This window comes from Fistularia commersonii, chromosome 16 (genome assembly GCF_037954325.1).
Source record: "Fistularia commersonii isolate RoL2024-O1a breed Wild chromosome 16, RoL_Fcom_v1.0, whole genome shotgun sequence".
Classification (NCBI taxonomy): domain Eukaryota; kingdom Metazoa; phylum Chordata; class Actinopteri; order Syngnathiformes; family Fistulariidae; genus Fistularia; species Fistularia commersonii.
This window is the reverse complement of record NC_141299.1, coordinates 963,136-988,263: the sequence shown is the minus strand read 5'-3', so window position 1 is coordinate 988,263 and position 25,128 is coordinate 963,136. Positions and strand designations below refer to the sequence as shown.

Genomic DNA, 25,128 nt, shown 5'->3' with positions numbered 1-25,128 from the left:
GGGTGGGTTGACCATAACAACAATAGCAGAATCCAAAGTTTTCCAGAATACCCCAGAGTACTCTAAAGCACTTGGACTGGCATGACTCCCAGTCTACATTCTCTTGGAAGTGACCCCCTTGTAGTTCAGGGTCAGTCCAAATAGTAACCCCGCCTCAGTCGCTCTGACAGATTCTGGATTGCTCACTGTGGTTGATGTTCACACTTGCAGAAGTACCCATTTGTTTTCGTGCACCGTGTCAGGAAGTGTCTCATACGGTTCACAGGTCAAGTTCATCACAAAATCACAGTGCCAGCTACTGGCCCTGCATGTGTGCTAAAGTGTTTCTGGTGTTCCCCAAAGTCTGGTGGGCAAGGAGGTCTTTTTCAAAATGGAACTACTTGGAAACTATCTGGAAACCAAAGGGGCTGTTGTTGTGTACCTGGAGCCTCAGAATGGTCATTGCCACCTTGTATCTCTGGCTTGTAGTCATAAATGTCACTGCTGAGTCAGTCTTGTTTTTATACTGTTGGCCACTCCAGAGAGACAGCTGTGATTCGTAGGCAGCTTATCTTGGTAGTAAAATAAACTGGAAAATGCTTAAATAAATAAAACATTGTGAGCTGTGGTATACTCGATTTCAGTGCGGCGGGGGGGAAATGACCCGCAGGCTGGCAGTTTCAGACCCCTGATCTTATCTTGACCATGATTTTAGTGCCTTCAGTAGTGGTACTTTTAAAGCCGCTCGAACTGGCTTCTTCTAACTCTTGAAATCCCCCGAGCTGCGCTGAGTCCGACAGCTCTGTGGGTGAGATGGACGGGAGTCCAACCAATGGACGAGAGGGGTGCGTCAAGGCCAAATGTCCCGTGAAAAACCCCCTTTGCCTCTCGGGCGCATGTTGATATCCACCTCATGTTTTTGAAAAGGAGGCCAGAGAAGAAGCAGCTTCGGAAGCGCGGCTCGAATCAGCCTGGTTGTTTTAGCTTTCCCTGTCTCTCGTGTCCCTGTTTGTACTGTGAGAAACCTGCCATATTTTACGTTGGGGTAATTATATACACAAGTCCTGGGCCGAAGAAATTGCAGTTCTATGGCATTTTGAGTAATCAAAGAAGGCCGTAGATTTGTGGGAACAGCTCTACAGAAAATTCAATGCTGGATACTTCTTTTTGCGGGAAATCAGTCTGGCCATGAGTCAGCCCGCTGGTTTTAAACATTCGCAACGCAACGGAGAGGATCATTAGTCGAAGACCCGAGCTGTTGTTATGTAAATCCAAACTCCTGCCCTGCTGTGCTGGCGACCCAAAGTCAGAGCAGAGCCAAACCAGCACGAGTCTTTAGAAGAGGCCAATGAGAGCGGGGTATTTTGCAAAATTAGAATTTCATTGTTCAGGGAAAAGCGTTTCCAGACTGTACATACGGCAATAAACGCTTCGAATCTTGAATATTTCAGGGGAAAGTATCAACAGCAATCTGCTGCCTATTTTCCAGATTAATCGTTTAGTCTGTGAAATTGACTGAATATATTGAAAAAGTAAGATTATAATTTTTTGAAGCCGGGGAGTCTTCAAACGTCTTGTTTGTCTAATCAACAATGCAGAATCTAAATATATTCACTTCATTACCATGAATGACGCGCCGAGGCTCCCATCCACACATCTGAAGGAGCCGCAAATGTCTGGCACCGTCGCACTCAGAGCTCCTAAAGTAATTATTCAATTTTAGCTTTTTTTTTCCTTTCGCTAATCAATTTACAGACTAATTGTTCCATCTATCAGAAATAACTCGGGGGAAGATTCATTTTGTGCTGTTGTGGTAGCAGGATCACGCGCTTTGAATAGTGCATAACTGGCCCGTTGGCATGAGTTGCAGAGCAGTCGTCCCACTTTGGAATGGAGAAGAGTGAACGTAGCCGTCAAACTGTCATCAGTGATCTCTTGCCCGTCATGAAGCCATTGGAAGGTAACCTGGAGTTCTCCCTGTGCCTGTGCCCCGCCCACAGAGAGTTTTGCGCAGCAGCGGTGTGTCGCTAACCAGAGGGAACCACATTTAACAGTATAATCATCTCTAATGGCAGCTTCCCCTTTGACTCGGTGTTGAATATCGTTCCGCGTGTTTTTCTTCTGCAGCCCCGGTGCAGAAAACGGTACTTAAGGGGAAGAAGGTATCTCATTGAAGGGGAAACCGAGCAGTCATTTAGCATGTGTGTCCAAGCAGACCGACATCACTGCCAACGGTTCAGCTGAGACGGCTGATGCTCAAACCGCGGAGCAGTTTAATGGTCCGTCGGAGTACTTGAAGGTACAAGCCCGTTCAAACAAGAAAGGGCTCCGTGTTCCACAGTCGCCATCTCTGGACTGGATATAGTCCTGACATGGCTTCTGTGTGCTATCTCAGTGGTTGTATGTCTATATATGGCCCCTTGAACGACTGGCAACCGATCGATGGTGTACCCCACCTCTTGTCCAATGACAGCCAGAATAGGTTCCAGCCCCGGTGACCCCGAGTTCAGGATAAGCATTATAGATAATAAGGTTGTCTGGATTAAAAGTTAGAGAGACAACTTTGATGCTACTTTAAGATTAGCAGGACACCTTGAAGATCTGCACTTGATACCAGAATACACAGTTAAAGTAGAATCTAATGCGCTAGAATGATTGATCCAAATTTTTGTCATCGGGGGTAAAAGTCTCTAAACGACAAATCATAAGCTTCTGCTTTTGGAACACCAGAAGGTGTACATTTTTGTTTGTGATGGAAGAGCAGCTTCAAGAGGGGTCAACCGGGGGAAGCTCAAACGAGTCATGCTCCAAGCCACTCTGTCCTTTTGGTTTTGGTTGGAGACCTCTGAAAAATAATCACATTACATCTGCCATTCCTTCATGCACCACTGACTTATGGTCAGCCCTCCAGGAACAAAGTGCTATTACAAAGGACACGTAGCATTGGGAGGATTACAAATGCAAGAAAAGGTACAACTCAATTATCGATATATTTCTCTACGATTTTTACAAACATGTCTCCAGGGATTATTTTTCTCACTGTAGAAGGCATACTCTCTGCCAGGCCTTGCTCGCTGGTGGCATGCCAGCTTTTTTTTCAGTCTTTCTGTCCCAGACGTGAACACGGGGTGCCTTTGGTCATCTCTTGGCAGCCGTAAACACCAGACAACGGTCTCCAGTCTGCTGGCGCTTGGTTTTCTGCAAATCTTCAAAAGCCATGTGAACGTGCTTTCACAACAGTTACGCAAAGCGTGCCCTACATACCGACGCTTTTTAAATGTATGTCAAAATAATTCTTCAATTACATCATGGGCTTACGTTATCCAATCACGTGGAGTATCAGGCAAAACACTGCAACTATTCATCGGACGACAGAATGTCACGCGAAAGAGTCACTAAATTGGTAGTTGCGATGGCACTCCTAGAGCGCAGACGTTCAGCAAAGGGGTCCATCTGACATCACCATGTGAAGTGAAGTGGAAACAACCCAGCAGGTTCAGATCCAGGAAGGGATCTAGTTGCAGGGGCCTTCAATCGAAAGCCATTTGTCCCGTTTCGCCGTCAGCCACCGTACTTGGAAATGGCTGGTCTTTCCAGTCGGTGCGTCTTTGCAGTGGAAACACATCAATAGTAACCTCACAGTGCACCAAATGAAAGACTCCCACAGGAAGCAAAACCATTGTTTAGGGTTGCGTAAAGTCTGGCATGGTGTTTTGCCTTGCTTACCTTGCAAGTCTGAGGGAGCATAGACAATACCGTCTCCTTAGTCTGGATCGAGGTTACAATTGAAGACCTGGTGGGTTCAGGGTCAGGCAGGGACTTGCTCCAAAGAGGGGCAACCCTGTGGCTGCTGGCACTAGTGCCAACACTACCACTCGATTTGGGTTGGATACCTGTACAGGTCAAAAGGCAATCACAGGGCCACATATAGAGACATATTTGGGATCTCCAGTAGACCTCCTGCATGTTTTTGGACTGTGGGATGAACCTGTAGGAGCCCCATTCAGAGACGGGGAGAGCATAGAGACTCTACGCAGAAAGGACCCCTCAGAATCTAACTGGTGATGTGTAAGCTACCCTTTGCTATCGCTAATGCTTCAGTTTTCCAGATCCTGAAGGAAAGCATATTCCATTGTGAAACAGAACAGAGAGAACCCAGGATCTGCCAGGATCCGCAGAATGACTGACAGACTAGTCCAGTTGCCACGACAAGAAGATGTTAACAAGAACGCAGAAGTAGGGCTTCACTGGACTGGGATGGACACCTGGACCTGGACACCTGGACATTTGGGGCAACAGATTTTTCTGCAAATAACGCCGTTGTGGACCCTGAAAGTGAAGCATGCAATGCCCGTGATCTTGCTAATGGTCAGTCAGGGGTCTGGAGTAGGTGATGATGTGAACGGGCCCGCCATCGTCCTGCAAACGGGAATGTTGATCCTCGAGCGTTACCCGGGTCGCGCATGAAAAGGCCGTTTCACTCATGCTGAGCTCTGCGGGAATGCTCCAGGAAGTGTGTGTGATTTCATTTAGCGTTATCTATCCATCTGTGTGTGTGTGCGTATGTGTGTGCATGTGCGTCAACCTGTTGGTTTGCATTCCTTATGTATGTGTGTGCAAAGGAGTGAAGTTATTTATTCCCGCCCTTTTAATTTAGTTTTTAAGACATTTGAAGCAAATCCACATCCAGTTCTTACAGCGATCATCAGAATCCTTTCTGTTTTTTATATCGTCAGCAAAGTGACGCCCCTATAAGCGTCCACGTGGTATCAGCCTCACGGATCTTTTCGTCTTCCGATCAAAGTCTTTTTTTCATTTGCAAATCTTTAAATCTTGCTCAACATGATGTGATTGATGCTTAGGAATATGCGCACAACTGAGATTCTATGTGCGGGAAAGGCTCTGAGATGCACAGACATGTGAAGATAGAAAATATTAGTTTATTCGATATCTGTACCGCTTCTCCTGCAGAAGTGGGGGTTCACTTAAAACACGCATTCACCTTCTCCCTCACAGAGATTCAAGATTCAAAGTGTTTCTCGTCAGATGCACAGTGTAGAAGCGTGTTTCAGTGAAAGTCCTACTTTGCTGTCAGCAGGGCATTTAGATATGTACTGATAGGAAGAGTGTAAACATTATCATAATTATGATTCTTTATATGAATGTGACAGTGCAATAGAACAGTGGCAGTGCAATAAGACATTGGAGTTCTGCTTGGCGTGCAACTCACAAAGTGCAGGTGCAAGGATGAGTGCAGTAGTTGTATGTGCAATGGGCAATATTGGTATCTGAATCTGATGGCAGTTGATGGCAGAGAAACCTATTCTTATTCAATGAATAAAGGAATATAAAGGTTGCGCGTGGCGATTTGTTGTTTTAAGATCTAATCTTGAATCTTCAGAGTATGTTTTCAGTTGTGTTTCGGTTGAAGCCGATCCCAGCTTGTCGGTGGCCAAGCATGCCTGTCACCTTTCTTTGCATTGCTTGAATCAAAATCAGAATCTTATTTCCGAAGTGATTTTGCTACTACATGTAATCTGCTTTGATCGATAGTGCTAAACAGACAACATGTAACAGGTATTAAAAAAGTGAAAAATGAAAGAGAGATCAGGGCGATTGAGGTTGGTTGTGCAAAAATGGGGAAGTTGTGCAAAGCAGTGCATGTTAGTGCAATCGAGAGACTGGGACAGTGTCAGTGGGGGACCGGGGAATTATTTATGAGGCAAGCTGGGAAGAAACTGTTTTTGTGGCGGGCATTTTTGGTCAACCTCCTGCCAGAGGGAAGTGGTTGGAAACGTTCATGTTCTGGGTGAGAGGGGTCGCCCAGGATCTCGGGTCCCGGAGGTGTACAGGTCCTGTAGAGACGGTACAATGTCTGCTCTGGTCTTTGGCGTTGACTGTGGCGGACCAGAATCCAAGCTTACACGCTTTAACCAGGTACCCGTTCCTCGATTCGCATCGGCATTCATCTTTGTGATAAACACGCGCTGTCGGATCACCGACTCCCATTGGTGACTTTATTGGGTGTTTAATGAGGTCCCAAATCAGACATTATGATCGACTGTCACATCAGTCGAGCCAAATGGAAGCCTCTGCTGTGGGAGGAGCTGTCATCTGCACTCCCCCGCCTCATCTGCACAACAGCAGCAAAGCCGCTCTTCATTTACATAGCAGAAAGTTGTGAACGTCCCATGGGGAGGAGGGGAGCTCACTGTCTCCTGGAGGCTCTTACGCGGCAGCTTTTGCGCACAGCAACGAGACGAAATCCACCTCACACACACACACACAGCCGCCTCCCCGCTGGCTGAGAGCGAGGCGTGATGTGTCGGTGAAATACAGAGGCTGTGTGTGAGAGCGGATTTTACTGCATATTTCAGCGTCGGGCTGCATGCACAGGAGCTTCAAGGCCAGACTTTACTCTCGACGGGGACGGTCAGCATTGCAAGCAAGCAAGTGTGAGGAGTTATGACCCGAATTCATAAGGTTGAGGGGAACAGACCCGACCTGAGTCACAGTCAGTGAAACATGTTTGAATTTTTGTGCAGAGTTGGATGTAATCAGGCACTATGCCAATTACCAACTTCACTCAAAACACGTTGCCAAGAGCCATTGAAAAAGAGGAGGCGGGACAGAGAAGACAGCAGCAGAAAAAGTAAAGAGATTCTCAGGAATACTGAAACAACAATGGTGAACAGCGACAGTTTCATGATTAACTTCTGTCTGATGGGTGCTTGCATTGTTAATGACAAAGCAGGTGCAGCAGTGGATTTCTGACACTTAAAACAAAATAAAAAAAACAAACTGTGTTGAATGTACAGACTAGGTAATCTTTGAACTGGAAATTGCTCTTTTACAACCATACAAGCATTTCTAAGTTGCATTAAAAGGACACAACAAAGCAGCAACAAGTATTTGAGGTAGTGGAGGAATAAGCTTTTCACAACTGGACTTTTATGCGATGCTAAATGTCTCCGCTAACAATATATCGGCATTTATCTGTATGAAATGCAATAACCTGCATTTCTTTGGGTGTTTCATTTCAGGAGCACGGATAATAAAGCTGAATTTCTTATTTTTGGCACTTTATCAGGAAAGGTTGGACTGCAGCGAAAGCCGCAATACATTAGTAATGTGCTGCCGAAATATTCAAAACATGGCTTCTGCGCTCAACGTGGAGTTGTGGTGGAAAAACATTTGAAATAAAAGAAATATCATGCATGAAGGATGTTTCTTTGACATGAATCTAAAGTCGCTAGATGACTTCTTGCACAGTCTGGACTTCTCAGAGCATGTCAGAAGATATTGAAATGTAATGGTTTCAAAAATAAAATTAAAAAGAAATGCTAAGTTTATGACTCTGGTGCATGGAATGGAGACATTCGGAAAATGCTCTTCCCCTTCTCTCGCTTCTAGTCCCACAAACCCAAGTAGAACTGCCCAAACTCATCTGGAAATACCGTATATAGAGTTCTCGTGGAAATCTTATTGTCGTGGCAACTTGACATGAATTTCTTCACCCCTTATCCCAGAGGCTTCTTCAGTTCTTAAGAACTTCTAAAGAACTGAGGTGCTAAAGGTTCTCAGTGATCCCAATCATGCTGAATTCTGCTTCAGAACTGACTAAGCCTCTGGGATGAACAAGACGATGTCGACAAGAACTCAAGATTAGGGCTTCACAACCTGTGATGGACTCTGAAGCACCTGGACATTTAGGGCTACAGATTTTTCTGCAAATAACACCGTTCTGGACCCTGAAAGTGAAGCGTGCAGTGTCTGTGGTCTTGCTGATGGTCAGTCAAGAGTCTGCAATGGGTGATGGTGCGAACGGCCCTGGCCTCGTCCTGCAAACTGAAATGTTGATTGTCAATCCAGTCAACTGAATGACTGGGAACCTCCATGGACGCATAGATAGAGTTGTTTGCCAAGATTCACGAGACAAGTTATCCCCAGACATGTCTAGGTGTCCACAGAACAGCTGATAGACTACATAAAACCGTCTTTAGCAGTCAGGAGGATGCTACCAAGAGTTTTCCACAATGTAATCCACCAGAATAGACGTTTAGGGTTGGAAGTTTAAGTAAAATTAGCAGTCTTCTCTTGAGAATTACCAAAAGAAGCACGAGTCCTGCTCCTCAGTCCAGTCTGGTGTCCTTTCAGACACTTGTCTTCTGGCCAGCCGACTTGCCAAAACAACACTGACATTGATTGAGTAGCTGTTAATGTGTAGCCGCTGTCACGCCCCGACTTTTATGGGATTCGGAGGGTTGAGCAGGGAGAGAACGTTCTTTTCAAGTTTACCTCTCCCACTTTTTGTTTTGTTTTGTTTTCACGGATAGCCGCGGAAACTGCAGATCGTGTTGCTGTTCGCATCGGCTATTTGCTTCTGTTAGCATCGGTCAGACCTCTCGGTCCCCTGGAAGCTTCCAGTTACGAAATCCTGTGTTTGTTTTTTGGTCAAAAGTGGTGTGAAGCGGGAGAGGAAAATGTCTGCACGTGGGATCGAATTTTTATAAGTGGTGAAATGGCGTAGTAATACAGAGCCGAGGTGGAAATAGAGGGTGATACAGCCGGTTCAGCTGAGAATTGATTTATTTGTCTTCGGAGTTTTAATTTGATACGAACATAGGCGTGTTTATGTTGGTGTCTACCGTTCTGCACACGCAGAGATCACCAGACAGCCCATTTATCGTCCCTCGGCCTGCCTCGAAAGGAGCATGTGACGCTGAAGCTTCACGTTGGATTCTGGGAAGGTTGCCTGGACCAAGGTACAAGCCAAAATCAACTGTTGGCTTTGTGCTTTCACATAATCAATAATGATAATAATAATGTTGAAGGCTTCGGGGTTGCGGTTTTCTCACTGCATGCTCGCACCCCTTCATATTAGCCAGCGCTCGTGCAGCAGTGCACGAGCATCATCTGAAACCGAGCAGGTGTCAAGAAGGAGTCCAGGACAGCTTTGGATAGATTCATATGAACGCATTGCCTTCAACAGTACGTCTCCGTGCAACAAGCACACTTGTATGCGCATTTCTGTAATTTAGCCAAGTGCCGGCTGATGTTTTCCTTCCTCGCCGCAGCTCCCTGGACGCTTCCCTCGGCCCGCCCAGTGGCCAACACAAATCCCGGGTCCTGTTAATCATCGCATGTCATGAAGAATTCCCGCTGCGATGTGCTGCGCTCTGAATCACTTGGTAATGCAGGCTTTGGTTCGAAGATATCGATTCGCCATGTTGCTCCTTAAAGTCATACCGTTAATCTCCTGGCTTCGGCTGATGTTTCCTGTGCAGTGGTTTCAGCTCATACGAGGCCATTTTTCAATCACACATCATCTAGACATGATGCTGTTACAGATGTATACGTGTGTTATCCATGTATAAACCAAACTAGGAGGCTTAATTTTTCATCTAGTTTTGCCTGACTTCTACAGCAGAAGCTTCTGATACTCTTTGCGAAATGTCGTACCTTACGCGAATCAGTAATCGTCATGCGACATGGTTGGAAATTTTGTGATATAAGAAGTACTCTCAATCTGAAAGAATCTGAGAAAATCAACTGCCCAACAGCTCTGGAGGTTTTTGTGTTTTGCACCGTCCTGCACCGCTCTTTTTAGCCGCTAGTCTATTTTTTTTTGTTCGTATTCAGTCGGTGGTAGTTCAGCTCGGAGACGCGCATGAAGTCCACGGAATAGGGGAAAAGTCCCCTCGCTATAGAAACGCCGTGGAACATTGGCAGACATGATCTCACTTTGAGCCCTGAAACCTGAGAGGGAGCATTTTTTTCCATTCTGTCTGGTATCCTTTCACTTCTTTATCTCTCCCCATGGCTTCTCTGCTATTTGGCAAAGTCGATCTTCCCCTGACAGACGCTCACCTGCCCAAGTTGTACATCCACATCCACCTCCGGATAGTTCCCTACCATCATTCATCTTTCCACTGCTCGCTGTTTGTCTGTTTGCCAATTTGGGGCAAATCCATTGACCAAACGCATTTTGGAGGGACCGTGCGTTGATTGTCCGGCTGGAAAGGCATCACTCGTCTCGGGCGCACTCCAGAAACACAGCTTTTATTAAGTTGTCCAAAGCTTGGCACTTTCATGCTGCCAGAAACAGCTTCTCAGATGAGACCAGAGCCTAGGAATGTCAAGATAATCCAGGATCGTCTATTTGAGACAGCGCCTCGGGTCTATCAGACCGTGCCCTTGGTCAGCTGATGGGTTTGGGGTCTTTTTTAATCCAACTTTCCTTTTATTGCTCCTGTCATACATTCTTTGATGCACCCTCTAAATTCAGCTAAAAACATCACTTTGTTGGCCTTGGCAGTGTGTGTCACGAGGGTGTGACCGGGACTGGTGGTGCCAGAGCTGCCGGCGGGCTGGCTCTGAGCCCCGAAGTTTGTCATTCCCCTGTTAGCTTTTGGCTCAGAAATAAGCGGTGGCTTATTATCATTACACGCCGCACTCCCAAATGTTTGAAAACAAAAATAATAACTGAGTCAGTGTACAGAATGAAGCCATTTTTCTTTCCCCTCGGAGTTCAAATCTTAAATAATTTACTTTAGCGCGAAGCGCCAGAGAGGAAAGTCTTACTTTCCCTCCGTTTCCTCGGTTTGGTTTTTATGAAAATATTTGCAATAATATAAATACCGGCAGTGTATTAATAAATCTGAATGATGACTTTATATTCGCCGCGGACCGACACAGAGTCGGAGGTACAATGCGAGACGTCTTGCAAGGCCACTTGCTTTGAACGAGTGTTATTTGTGGCTCCCTTTTTGTGCAGAAACATTCAAAGACTTTACACAGAGCTTTCTCATTATCTTGCATCCCTGAATCAAACAAATTTGACCCCTGTGAGGTTCCCGCCCCACGTCCCCCCTCCTACTCAGATTTTATCAGCCCGATGGCTGCGCTCAGGTATGCAGCTTTCATCTCGCCCTGGAACGTTTTCACATCGGCTCGACTTTAGCAGCGAGTTGCCACTCCCACGATGCACCGCCGGCCCGGCGCTCTTCAAGAACCCTTGTTTTTGTGCCTTTCCAGCACACTTTAGAATAGAAGATATAAAAAAAAAGATACCTGTTTCTAGTGAAGGGTGAGAATTCCTGGCATTCGTGTACGGTAAATTCGTGGCTTTCATTGGGCTAATGAGCTTCACGCCGCCAAAACATTTAGCCCCTTCACATGGGGCCGATGAAACGACCGTGAAATTCTGAGTCCGTTCACCTCTGACACCAAAGACACAACTTTTAAGTGCGCAGGAGGAAGACCAAGTTCCACACGGCCAAAGCATTTTCCATTTTTACAATTAATTCAATTTGTCTCGTCATCACCCGTTTTGCCATTTTACTGAAGGTTAAGGTCGCTGTCTTCCTTATTTAGCAGGCAATTTCAGCAAAACATCTGCCTTCCTTTATCATATTGAAAAATGTTATCTTTTCAGCAATAGTTTGCATTTTCTCGCTACGCTTGGGGTTCATACCAGAACTTTGTGTAGATGCTGGGTGTTTAGGAAGCATCGTAGAGTGTGGGGTAAAAAATATACCAAAAAAATTAGTCTTTTTTTTTTTTTTTTTTGACATTTTTGGAACATTGCATGGGCGGAACAACCTGCAAGGAGATCAGTTGCTTCTCTCCATAAATCAATCAACATGAGGAATGGAACAACATGCTCAATCAGCCAATAGCATGCCAGGTATGGATCTATGTAACCAATGTTGTTCCAGAGGAGATCTCGTGTGGGTACAATGGTAGGACCGAGATTTCGTGATGCTGGTTATCTTCGTTTCACAAAAGAGATCTCGTATTTTATAAATGAATTTTAGTTTTATTTTACTATATTTTTTTTTGTCTGTTTTTCTCCATGGCTAGAAAATAGCTATTTCATCCCGGGAAAAATTCAAATACTGCAAAAAACTCTAAAGAATGATAAATTGCAAGAACCGAATTACACAAAAAAAAATAAAGTACGGTCCACTTTAATTCTTAAGATAAGATCAACTTTATTGATCCCTATTCGGTTAATTCTTTTGTCAAACCAACGTAACAATTACAAGTGTCAGACAATTAGAAGACAATTAGAAAATAGAAAAAAAAAAATCCTCAAATAAATGGATGGCAGAACAACACTGCCAACAACATCAAGGATAAGAATGGACAAATGAATGGTTTGCAAGAAAAACAAAAAAAAAGACAGTAAGGGTGAAAATAGACAACCAAAAAATAAATGACAACCAGAGTGACAATATCAATCACATGGATTAAAATAGGCTGGATGCGAGTCGGTTGAGACCAACAAGGATAAAGAATTAGTGCATATCATGTGAATAGGTGAGGGAGTGAATTGATTATGACCCTATGTCCTCCAAGTTGTCTCCAAAAAAAAGTTGACGATGTCGCAGCTCCTCTGTAGTGTCGATCGGTCCGAATTTGGATTTATGGACGGAAAATATGAAGTCATGGTGCAAACAAAAGCACGAAAAACAATCTTTATTTTTAATGGAGCCCAGCTGCTTTGGTGCATGAGGTATTTGAATCCATACGTTGCATCATTTATGTCGGGCTCAATTCCCTCCCAGAGCTTTCGCCCGCAGCCTCGCACAAACAAGCCCGGCTCTGTGGATAGGACGCTATTACACCATCTTTCTTTCTTACTCTCCGTTTACCCGGCCCCACTTTTCCACGGTTCTCTCACCCCTCTCTTTTCTCCTCCATCCCCCTTCACCCCTCCAGCCCCCATCCCGTCCTCTTTCTCCTCACATGTGGAAAGCATTATATCCTGTCTGGTGGAGAGGGCGAGCAAACATCCCCAGCCAAGTCTGAGAGCCTCTCGGGTAGGTGTAGGGGGTTGAAGGGAGGCAGTTGGGAACTCCGCGGCGGTGACTCTCCGCTCGCCCCGACGCTGTTTGGACAAAAGAGGGTCTTGTTATTTCAGGACCGCAGCACCTGATAGCTGACAGGCTTCACCCTCACACCCTTTCTGCTGGGAGGAGACCCGAGAGGGAGATAAAGAGAGTGTAGTTTTGGATTCACCATAGCCCAGGCACCGGGGCCCTTTGCATACTCGTACGATATCTCCAACAAGTGCATATGTGTGTTTTAAGGCTTCCCTTTCCAGGAGGTCACAGATAACATTTGGTAGCAGAAATCAGCTGTCTTGCCAGGACGCGCTTTGAGATTCTCGTCGACCGCAGTAACTCCTGAAAGCGTTCGTTTTTCCCATTTTCCCATTTTCGTTTTACCCATTGACTCTAGACAGAAAACTTTGGAGGAATGGGCGGGATCCCGTAAGGCCATATCAAAGTTCATGTCGTAATATGATCCTTCAAGCAAACACGCACCTCCTTTTCTGAAAGCCTTGCAATGCCTTCTGTAGCTTCTGGTGTCCTGGAGGATGAATACTCCTTTCGTCCTCCGTGGTCTTCCAGGGTTGAAGTGGGGTAGAAAATGCAGACCATTGTTTCTTTTGCCGCAGTCTTGTTTCACATTAAAAAAAAAAAAACAAACAAAACATCATATGTGGTCAGAGGGACACGTTTGTCCAAGACTATGGGGTGTTGGATGAGCTCCAAGACTTTATCGACCGAAGCCGGATTCTCCGACAAGAGGCCGAAACCGCCGCGCCCTCTGGGCTTCGCTTGTGTACTTAATTTTACCCGTATAACATTTTTGAGGAAATTTGCAGGTTTGTTATAGCTTCCCTCCAAATGTGCCCATCAATTATAATCACATGAAATGTGGTCCAGGAAAAAAAAAAACGTCTCCACAAATCAGTGCGAGCACAATAGAACCCTATTGGCTGCATGAGATCATAGGCTTCAAATACTGGAGGTCCTGGTTCGAATAACACCGAAATCGGGGTAAACCCGACTCCTGACACTGATGCGATGTGAAATTATGTGTATTTCTGGGATGGAGTGGAACCAGGAAACACTTGGCATTCATTGTCTCGGGTTTTTCTCCTCTTTCACAAACAATTTTTACGCAAACGCCCGCAGGAAGCCGGTCAGCCCAAAGTCATACATGCAAAATGATGGCTATTCATCAAGACTGTTGCCTTTTCTTTTTCATATTAGTGCACACACTTTCCACGTGCAGCCATCCACCTTGGGAGCTTGAGATGCCTCCTTCAAGGAACCCGAAGGGGTTCGGGTTTTAGCTAGAAAAGAGCTGGACACAGCTGTTTTACCCATTACGCCGCTAAGTGAGGTTACCCTGACAACCAAGTCGTGGGTTTTGATTTTTTTTTTTTTTTTTGTACAACACGAACATGGATGTCAGCGGGCGCACCAATGTGCATATAAAAATATTGGCAGTACAGAGCAATAAATCAGAAATAAACATCTTTTCCCCACTTTTCAACTGGAAGGCTAAGCTCGTATGTGCTGGCCGCGCAGGAGCCGACCGCCTCAGATTTCGTACGTTGCTTAGATTCAAGCAAATTAGATCGACCGCCCGTGCCCCATTAAAGCACCGGCAGGCAGTTGGTGGCGGCCATTTAATTAGCCAATCTGCACCGATAGGTTGAAACGGAGACGTGGAATTAGCGAGGGTTTAGTTTCCCCGTGGCTTCTTTCAGTCAGACCTAACCCCCATTTTATAATGGGATTCCCTGACGACCCGGGTTAGCCGGTATGTTCACCTGTTTTTAATGAAGCCCAAATAGTCCCGCATCCCTGTTCACACTTCAGTGGACTACAAGTATTCCCTGTGCGGGTTGGAGTTCCCTGAAGGTACATCTTGTGCACATAAACCACCCGACGCAAACGCCACCCGGGCTCCTTGGGTGAGGAATTCATTTTCTTGCAGAATCAGGAGCTTCGGACATTGGTTGTTTGGTTCATAATAGTTTAATGTATTTATTTAAATAGTCACAGTCCAGACCCCTGCAGGAGGTTGATACCAGATGTTGCAGATATGTGCATGGCAGGGTGGATGGTTGTACGTCTCAATTTGTGGCCCTGTGACCGATCCAGGTGGAACCCCTGAAATCTCAAATCACTTGCAAAATCCCATATTTTCTGGGTTTTTAATGCCAACGGCCTCTGTCTGGAGGACTTTTGGGAAAAAAGCCCGATAAGTTTTCCCCCATTTTTTTCAACTTTTATCTTTTAATTGACAAAATCAGCCATTTCCATGCAGTTATGAATTAAATCTGGTTGACTTTGGATAATTGAAAGGGAACATTGGGTTATAAAACGCCAAAAATAAGGTACTTTTTTTTCCAAGCGTTGTTGACCTCCATAGAAAAGCTGTTCTCCCTCTTGTTCCTGCTGCTGTTTTGGGGAGCGGGAAGTTGCACAAGCCGTCATTTTGGGCTTTCTTTTAACTCCACGTTGTTTTAGAAGCAGAAGCGGCGGCTGCCTTCTTGAATTCTCAGGTGCCGCAACCCCGACTCTGCTTTGTAGCTCTAGCGGGGGGAAAAACAAGATTGGAGGGAGAGCTTGTGGAAGGAGACATGGGAAAGGGTCTAGGAGGAAAATGAAACATGCGCACGCGCGGACTCACACACACACATACACACACACACACACACACATACACACACACAAGACACATCAAGGCAAGGCTGTGATGCTGCATTCCCAGCTCCCACCCTTTGTAGTGCAATGAGTGGAGAGTTGGCTGGGGGCAGGGAGGATTTGGAGGTGGAGGGAGGGAAGCAGTGAAAGAGGGAGGGAGTAATGAAAAAGAAGGGAGTGTTAGCTGTACACCGGCAGCATGGAGGAAACAGCAGCCACCGTCCCCTGGGTGCAAGGCTTTTATCTGTCAGTTGTGTGGAAACCAATATCTCGATCTCGCCGCTCCAAATCACCGCCAATTCATAGTGAGGGAGGAAGAGTGTGTGTGTGTGTGTGTGTGTGTGTGTGTGTGTGTGTGTGTGACTGATTTCTCTCACAGTGATGCACTGAGCTACGTCGTGCCTCACTTCTTGGGGGTTCCTTGTGAAAGGACTGTATTTTGGGATTTGGCTCCGAATAAGAAGAAATGCCTTAATTGGCTCATACAGTTACACATACAATTCAACCATTGCATTTGACCCACCATGGATGTACCATGAGCAGAAGGCAGCTAAGGAACAGCGCCAGGGGAATAGTTTTGGGTTCGGTGTCTTGCTCAACAACACTTAGGCAGGCAAGGAAGGGGGTCTGCAACCACTAAAAGAGCCATTTGGACCCGTTTCACCACAGTAAAAAGCCCACGACCCTCTTGAAATTTAAAATGAATGAACGCGGCATATAATGTTATATATACTGCTCAAAAAAATAAAGGGAACACAAAAAATAACACATCCTAGACCTGAAGGAATGAAATATTCTTATCAAATATCAACTGAATCACCTGATTTCTAATGGTGCTTCGATGTTCGGCGATGTTGTTTTTCCTAGAACCTTATGAGGGTCCGGGAGGTTTTTTTTTTTTTTTTCCGCGCGTTAGCAGTGGAACCAGGGACCATGGACCTCGGCCCCTAGATCCAAGGCAGGGTCTTTCATGGTTCCATGGGAAGTCCTGTGACGTAGATCGAATTCATTAGCCGTGCCCATTACCAACTACTTCTTGTAGACTTGAGGGGTTCCTCACATGGGAGAAGATAAAGACACTTCAACCATCTGATAAGTCCATGGTGATTATTCTACGAACGCTGTGGCAGCTTTCACCTCCATGTTGTCCGTGTCGTCGTCGTCGTCGTCTTCTTCTGTGGTTTGTTTTTCAGCATGTAGCTTAAGGGCCACATCATACCCAGAGAATGCAAACCTAAAGGTCCCCTGGGTGTCAGGGCAGTTCCTGGAACCAGATTGGAGCTTAGAACTCTTCTGTCCAAAAGCAAATATAAGAAATGCTCACTTATTCCCTGTTTTTTGGACTCTTTCCTGGCCATTTTCATGGTACTGCTTACTTTTTTATATCCGTTTGTGTTCATTTCCAGGCAGTTTCTTTGGTCCACTTCCTTGGTTACTCCTTTCCGTTCCCCTCCTTCTTTCCCTTCTAGGCTCCTTTCAGTTTCTCATGTTTTGTCACAGCTGACCCCCCCTCCGACCCCACAGCTCTCAGTCTCGGCCCTTGCTTTGGTATCATCCGTCGCCCGTCTGCTTTGCATTCACCGACCCGCTAAGAACAAAAGAGGCACTTTGAAGGAGCAGAGCCTCTTGAGGTACTTTCTGGCTTCCCCAAGAGAGCCTGAGAGGCAGACTCAATTAACCAGCGCATGACTGGTCTCCATGCTTAAGCTGCACGTTCAGGCTACAACAGAAACCTGACAACGGCCTCCGATCTTTATCAACACAAATAGAATTTGGTGCTCGCCTTTCCGACGGGGGGGAGGAGTGAGCGTCCGCCGCAGTTTCACCATTCCTGCGAACCACTCATCTGTGCTCAGGATTAACCTCCATGTGGACGGATTTAAAGTCCGGTCTAATGAGACAAAGGCTGCTCCTCTGTGATCAGCGGAGGGGAGGTTGAGTGCCTGGCTGGTGGGCTTAGTGTCCAAAATACAATCTACTTATTTTTTTTGTGTGTGTTTAAATTGCCTTCTTCAACCCTACATCAGGAAGCAGGGCTAGGCTAACCCTTAGTTAGCCTAAGTTAGCTCCATAGGCTTACCCTGTGGACATCCTACGATGTCTGCAGTCATGTCCTTTCATCAGTGCATGGTAGTAGCCTCATACCTTCTCCCGAGTCCCTGGGATCTAGCAAGTTCCAAGAGGCTGTGGCTTGATCCGCTGCAGTTTCTCACCAGGTGTCCACCATTGTTGTTTCTTTTATGACTAATAAAACTATTCTTGTATCATGCCAACCATTGGCGCTACTGGTACGCAGTGTACCCACACATTTTGCAAGAGTTACGTTCCAAGACCCCTGTGAAAAGTGAATTTCCGCAAAGTAGCAACGTGATCATTTTAATGGTATCTACAGATATATTAACCCTCAATGAACCTTACTCAACACCTTCCTGCGCATAAGCCTGTGCCTTCTACTTTCCTGGCGTTTTTTTCTTCAGAAACATCGTTATAGGCAGTTGCTCCCTCTCCTTGTTTTCTGGTTCAAAATGGTTTTATTAAACTGCCACAGCCCTGTCCATAAACTTCCAAAAATGGACCGACCGGACCATATCCTTGTCCCAATCTTGGAACAAATTTTGCAGGGCTTTTGTGGCGTTTGTCATAGCTGCAAGTCGTCCAACCAGTCTCTTCGATTTCTTTGACTTCGCTTCTCTTCCTCTTCCTCTTCCTTGCTGGCAGACTTCAACACCTTGGTGAGGTCCTCATCTGTCAAAAAAATGCAAATACTGCAAAAAACTGCGAGAGAATAATAGATAGTGAGAACCAAATTAAAAAAAAAAATGAACCTCAAAATACCGAGGGTCCACTGTATTCTCCTCCTACCCCAACTGGTTGAGGCAGAAGGCTGCCTGCATTGAACTGAGATCTGTCCACGTTTTCGGCACCAGGAGAAGGCGGTGTTTTGTCCGAGTTGTTGCTCCTGCGGAAGTGTTCTATAGATCATGTGGTCCAGACCTGCTCGACATGGAAAGTGTCATCAGCCTCCTGGGATGTGATTTAGCGCCATATAAATAACATCCTTTAGAAAGTCATGGATTTAATGAAGTGCAATACTCCAGAAACAAACATTGAAGATAACTGGATCGTGTTTAATAAAGTAATCACTTAAAACAAGGCAGAAAATTGGGTCCCGACGACTCTGCTGGCCCCACTTCTTAGTTCCAGAGGGTTTCGATGCTTCTGCTCGCCCCCCCTTCCTAGTTCCAGGGGACCCGATGCCCATCCTCGCCCCCCTTCCCAGTTCCAGAGGGTCCCGACAGAAAGAACAAAACCTCTTGAAACATCTCACCTTCTTAGTGTCTTTGTGTTTGGGTCAGGCACACCCTCCAAAATCATGACACCATCTGCTATGTTGAATTTTCTAAAAAAAAAAAAAAGCCCAGCTCTTCTGACAGCGCTTCGGTCATTTTTGCCGCTGTCCCTCCGTTCGTGTGAACTGCCGTTTCTAAACAGTGTCCAACGACGCCATTGCCCCCTTCTCCTCGAAAGTGCAGGCGGTGTTTGATTGTGGGTCACAGGAGGCCATGGGCCCATCGTGGCCCGGGCAACCCCGGGCCTCCTTCGGTTTCAGAGGTGAGCATTCCTCCCTGGCTGCTTCATAGCTGTGAAAACCACAAAACAGCTCCAACAACAAACACTCCAGGCGCTGGGGGAAAGACAGCAAACCTGTAGCTAATCAGCAGCCGCGGTTCCCTCACAAGAATTCTCCCCAATATTTTTTCAGGATTGCCGGCTGGATGGAGGAAAGCGCTCCTCTGTTCCTCCGCCTGTTCTCCTACCTCCCGTGTTTGTGTTGTGTTTTCAAAGCACATGGTTCCTGTTGGCAGCTCTATTAGCGCCGTTTCGTTCCTGTTTATACGACTGTTTCACAGCCCGGACCCTCTGTCTTTTCCAGCTCTGGAGGAACAGAAGTCCCTTTGCTTCTGCACTTAAATAGGCAAATATGTAACTGAGTGTGTGTGTGTGTGTGTGTGTGTGTGTGTGTGTGTGCTTTGGCAATAGTGGCATAAAGAAATCATATATATGTACAGTCCTTTGCATATATATATATATAGCACTTCTTTTTTGAAAAAATAACCTATAATAACAAAATCTAATCAGCTGTAATAAAGTCGTCTGACTCCATTTAGGCCGCTCATGTATATATATTGCGAACGTGGCCTCGTTGGAAGACGGGGAGTTAAAATGGACATGTTTGCACTTATTACGGTTTTATGGCTTGCGTGGACTCGTAAATTAGTTTCCTGGAATTTTTTTTTGCTTCAATCTTCTGGATTGCACGTGAAATCAGCAACGCGGACCATTGTTTGGGGATTTCACCAAAGACCCCCTTCTGTCCATTCACCGTTGTTAGCGTGGGGCTGGGACAGAATTTCTAGATTTTCAAAAGTCAGAGTTCAGCATCTCTTATTCTTTTTAATGGAAGAAATCTTCTAAACCATACGAATATCTCTCTCTCTCTCTATATATATATATGTATATCTGTGTATATGTGTATGTAGATATAACAATATAGAAGACAAGTCAGACTATCAACAACAATATGAGTGTCATTAGCATGGAAACAAATCATTTTGAGTGTTTAAATGCATGTGGAAATTATCGGTAGGTACAAGTATGTACTGTGTGTGTGTGTGTGTGTGTGTGTGTGTGTGTATATTTATATATATATATATATACATATGTATTTATGTACATATATAGAGAAGGAGATATATAGATGGATAGATACAAATTATAAAAAAAATTTCTGGACTACTCTTACCTCTTTACAGATATCTTGCTTCATACAAATGACAAAACAGAAATGTAATAATCCATGTGCTTTTGTTGACCACAAGACGATGCATGGAGAACATCACCGAAACGGAAACTCACGTTCGGATTTCATGGCAGTCATGGCAATAATTGGCCAACTTGTTCATTTGTTCCATGTGATTCATTGTTGGAAGAAAATTGCTCCACAAATACAAACGTAGCTGTGGGACCAGTGCGACCTTGCTTCACTCAAAGGTCAGAAGGTAAATCTACATGCAGATAACGTCAAGGTGTCAAGGCCTCTGCTGAGGTTGGTTGCGACTGTCGCCCCCTCTGGAATGCACCATCAGTTTAAGTATTTGTGTGCAGCGGGACAGCTTACAGCCAAACACCTGCCTCCCTGCTGCCTCTTTGCAAACATTAGTTTTACTCCGTTAGCTGCCACAGCGCGCCGCCAACTGTGTTTTGAAAAGTTTCTGCGAGCGAGGTGGAGAAGTGAAGGTCTGGCTGATGGCGCCCAGGAGACCATCCCTGTAAAACGTGTGTTATTATTGTACTGTGAGAGTGTGTGTGTGTGTGCGCGCACTGCCGTATTCAGGCGCCTCCTAAAAATGTCTCCGCAGCTCACCGAGTGTGTGTCGAGGCTGAGGTCACACCAGAACTAACTTTCTCCGCGTATACTCGGCTTCCTGCTCAGATAACGATATAAATTCAGAGCGTGGTAAAACATTTCAGCCCGTGGGTTTCAATTGGGGCGTTTTAACATCGGCCTGTTGCTTGTTGTTGTGTCTTCGCTGCAGATACAACCAGGTGGCGCGTCTTCTCCCCATCAGCTTGGAAAGCTGTGTAAAAGACAGAGCCAAACTTCTGGGTTGCTTTGGCACTGAATCAGATTTGTGGCTCTCTCCGGACCGCTTATAAAAATGCACCTGTCAGCGCTGAGAAATCAATCAGGTCTCGTTTCTCCCTTAGTTCTGCTTGTAAAGTCAGGAAGGTAATTTAGAACCTTCTCTGGTTAATGAATTCCTGGGTTTGACCTGCAGGCTACTTGCGGAGTCGAGTTGCTTGAAATATAAGCGATTCAATGAATTTTACTGTGATGGAAGAAATGATTCAAATGTGTAGGGGAACTTCTCGCCATCATCACATTGGAAGAGCACAGTAAGGTCCTCTTGGGCTATCTGTAGCAGGAAGTACCCTAAGCCTAACATCATTGAGGGGAGGTGATCAGACTTCCAAACTGTTTGCAAGTAGTTTTTGGGCAATCTGCCTTTCTTGCAGCCTCCTTGTAGCTTTGCTCAGTCCACTAGCCGAAGTTGTTCGCCCACTTTGTTCTTGGCGTTCTTCCTCCAACTCCAAGGTTTGCTCTTTCCATGAAGTTGGACTCTTTCTGTGTTCCCTCTGGTAAAGTGCCTTCAAAACTTCAGTTTCTTCATTTGGGTGATGTAAAAGAGGCGTAATTAATAGTTGATTCTTCTGAGGACATCTCGGGTCAATTTTACTACCATCCTTCTATATGTCTGCATTTCAAAAGCAGCAAAACAATCTTTCAAAAAATTGTCCATGTTTGTGTGTGAGTTCTCCATCTTTTTTTTTTGTATTTATTTATTGTTGTTAATTATTAATCACTTTTTTTGGTACTTTATTTATTCCTTGTAGAAAATTCCTCTCTGCATTTCACCCATCATGGATGAACCATGAGCAGTTGGCAGCCATCTAGCGGTGCCAGGGGAGCAGTTAGGGGTTCAGGGTCTTGCTCAACAACACTTGGGCACACTAGGATGAGTCGGGAATCAAACCAGGAGTGTTCGGTTCGAAGTATGATCGCTCTAACCCCTGTGCCCTCCATGCCGCGGAGGTATTTGACGTCTTGTTGGAATTTCATCTGTTCTCGCAAAATGGCAGCTTCCCTTTTCGTTCCCTTTTCTTTGTCAGACAGCTGTGATTTGAATAATTTGTTGGAAACGCGACGTGCATCAAACCTTTTACCCGGTGAACATTCATGGGCTCAAAAGCGTTGCATTCAATGCCTCTGCCAGGACAATACCAACCGTTATAATGCATTTCACTTCACAACCCCTTCACTATCACAACCTTATTTTCTACCAAATGAGTTGCGATCCTGTGTGGCGGCAGATAGCACCTCCAATTCCAATGGGATCAAGGCCTCGATCGGAACCCGCAGCAGATCCTGGGAATTCAAATCTCAATTAAAAAATAAAAAGGCAGGGTAGAAAAAAGCATATAAACCTCGCTTGAATAAAATGTAGATTTGGCCGGGAGTGCAAGCAAGGGAAGGCATGAGAAGCATGCGGCCGCAGATGCTTCTGGTCTGACTGGATTCTTGACAGGTGTGTGTGGTGTTCTCCTTCAGCGATGGTTTTTCTGCTGCTTGCCCCCCCTCCGCAACAAACTGTATTTTTTATTTTAATTTTGGGCTCAAAAACGATAAAAATCCCCCAACTGGACTTCCCTCCCAACCCTGAAAATTCTACAATTGTTTTGTATTATTTGTATCCGATCTGACGCCTATCTCTTTGCCTCTTTGTGTCTCCGCAGAGGATTTTCAGCTCGTTCGTGTACACCGAGAAGACTTCAAACGGCGAGACAGAAGTGCAGCAGGTGAGCCACAAAGCCCTCTGGTTTGTTTGTGTGTGTGTGTGTGTGGATGGTTTCTGTTTGTGGTCTTGTGTAGCCTTTAGTAGGAACACACACACACACACCATCAGAGGAAGATGGGGTTTATTTAAATTCCACGGCTGATGTTTCATATGCTTTGAAGTGTGTGTGTGTGTGTGTGTGTGTGTGTGTGTGTGTGTGTGTGTGTGTGTCAGTGTGTGTGTGTGTTGCCGCCTATCTGTCTCCCTCGACAATGAAGCGGCAAGCTGCTGTAGAGACTGGCACCAGTCAGCTAGGAGGATCTCACATGATCCACAACACTTCCTCCAGCCACTCAGGTTTCCGATTGTGACGAAAGCATGCGCAGAATTTGCGGTTTTCCGGTTCTCGCCACCAAGGTTATCCCGGTGTTTGCATTTGTTTGTGCGTCACGATGTTAGAGGAGCTGCTGCAGAAATGAAATCAGGTAAACAGCCAACAGCAAGAGCAGACAGGTTGATGTTTGCATTTCCTCTGTGACTCTGTGTGTGTGTGTGTGTGTGTGTGTGTGTGTGTGTGTGTGTGTGTGTGTGTGTGTGTGTGTGTGTGTGTGTGTGTGCAGCGTCTCTTAGCCTTATAGCTATTTACCCTTTCAGACTGACACTTGCGCTGATCATCAGTGTATAAGTCACACATTCTGTTTTCTAATATTAAGCCTGACTGGCTGATTCAGGATTTGAATTCAAGTCTGACTTGATTTTTTTTTCAAGTAAATCAATTCCTGTTTGAAGTTTCAAAATGGATTCTGATGTCAAAACCGTAAAATCCTGGGAAAAGAAAGTCCAATATCGCAAGTATCGATTATCATCACGTTGTCTGCGTAACACTTTCCTGCAGGAAAGCAAATGTTCATCTATATTTTTTTCCGTCCCACTATCTCCAAAACATCCACAAAGACTAGACAGGAAGTTAGCGTCTGCACCGAACATACCCTCATTACTCATTTGAAGCTTTGTGACTTCTCACCAGCAGTAATTGGCCTCCAACCACAAAGACCTCCCACTGTGTCTTTGTGTCTGAGTCACCGCTGTGTTGTCAGGGTAGTGCCGCAAACCCGACAAGCGGGATCCAAAGGTGGTCCACAAGCATACCGTCGCTGCCGGTCATGTGCTTTTGCTCTTCTTTTTCTGGACTTTGTTTGTGGATTCTTGTATTGCAACGCAAAATTGCACCAGCCATCCCTTGATCTTCTGTGTGCAACCTACTCCATGACGGCGAGAGTGCAGCTACTAGCTATTAGCTATGTTTCCCCTTGTCACCGCATTCATTTTCTGTTCCCTTGATAATTTAATTTTTCTTCCTGGCTCAGTTAGAGCTCACACTCGATCTATAACGGATATCGGGCGGCCGCCGCTTATTTCGGACGACAGCTCTGACACCGTTGGCTCGCTTGCCGGTTCCGGGCAGAGGGCCCAAACCCTCGAGCCAAAGCGAGGTTCATTTGGGATTCGTTGAGGGAAAGGGGGCGAGGAGGAAACTGGATGAGCTTTTTCTCTGTGGATCAGTTCTTTCGTCAGATGTGCAGACATCTGCCTGCTTTCAAAGGCGTACAATGAAAGAGTACTGACTCAAAGACCTTGGCCTATATTGGTCCCTCAGTGGCGCGTTCCTGGCTGGTGGACGTGCTCCTGGAGTAGCTGGAACTCCCGGCCACTGATGTTATCTCTGTATTTAGGCTACCGAATTAGCACAATAAAAACAGATAAACAGCGGATCCCGGAAACCCCGCCGATCACCTTCATGCATTAACTCCTTGCGCTTGAATAGCAACTAGCTCTTTTTTTTTTTTTTTTTTTTTTTTTTTTACACCTTACGGTTTTACCTCAGCTGCCGTTGGCTGTTTTGTTTTTGTCAATTGCAGGTCATTGAGGAGTCATTCTTATTCATAGCGGCAGCCTGGGTGGGGGGCTAAAGCTTTTTGAGGCAAGGGTTGAAAGGAAGAAGTCAGGAGATAAAACGGCCCTCCGGCACCCGCCCGAGTTTCCCTCAGCACACAAGTGGCACAGAAGCACAACTTCAAACGCACCATGTTGGATTGGACTGGGACTCACGGGAGGCGTTAACATTTGCAGCCGGATTGCTGTATTGCCTTCGTGCAGCAGATGCAGCTTCCGCGTTGTGACATTTAAGGAGGGGAAAGGACAACTGGAAATTGTTTTATTCAAGTCACAGAGCCGCA

At 45.6% G+C, this 25,128-nt stretch overlaps 1 protein-coding gene across 1 annotated transcript in view; it reads left to right on the top strand.

Moving 5' to 3' along the window:
• cachd1 (cache domain containing 1) overlaps positions 1-25,128 on the top strand; it is a 101,085-nt gene that overhangs the window by 22,516 nt on the left and 53,441 nt on the right. The window contains exon 2 of the mRNA XM_086161776.1: positions 22,851-22,913. Within this exon, the coding sequence (XP_086017902.1) occupies positions 22,851-22,913 (63 nt within the window). The remainder of the gene's footprint in view (positions 1-22,850; positions 22,914-25,128) is intronic.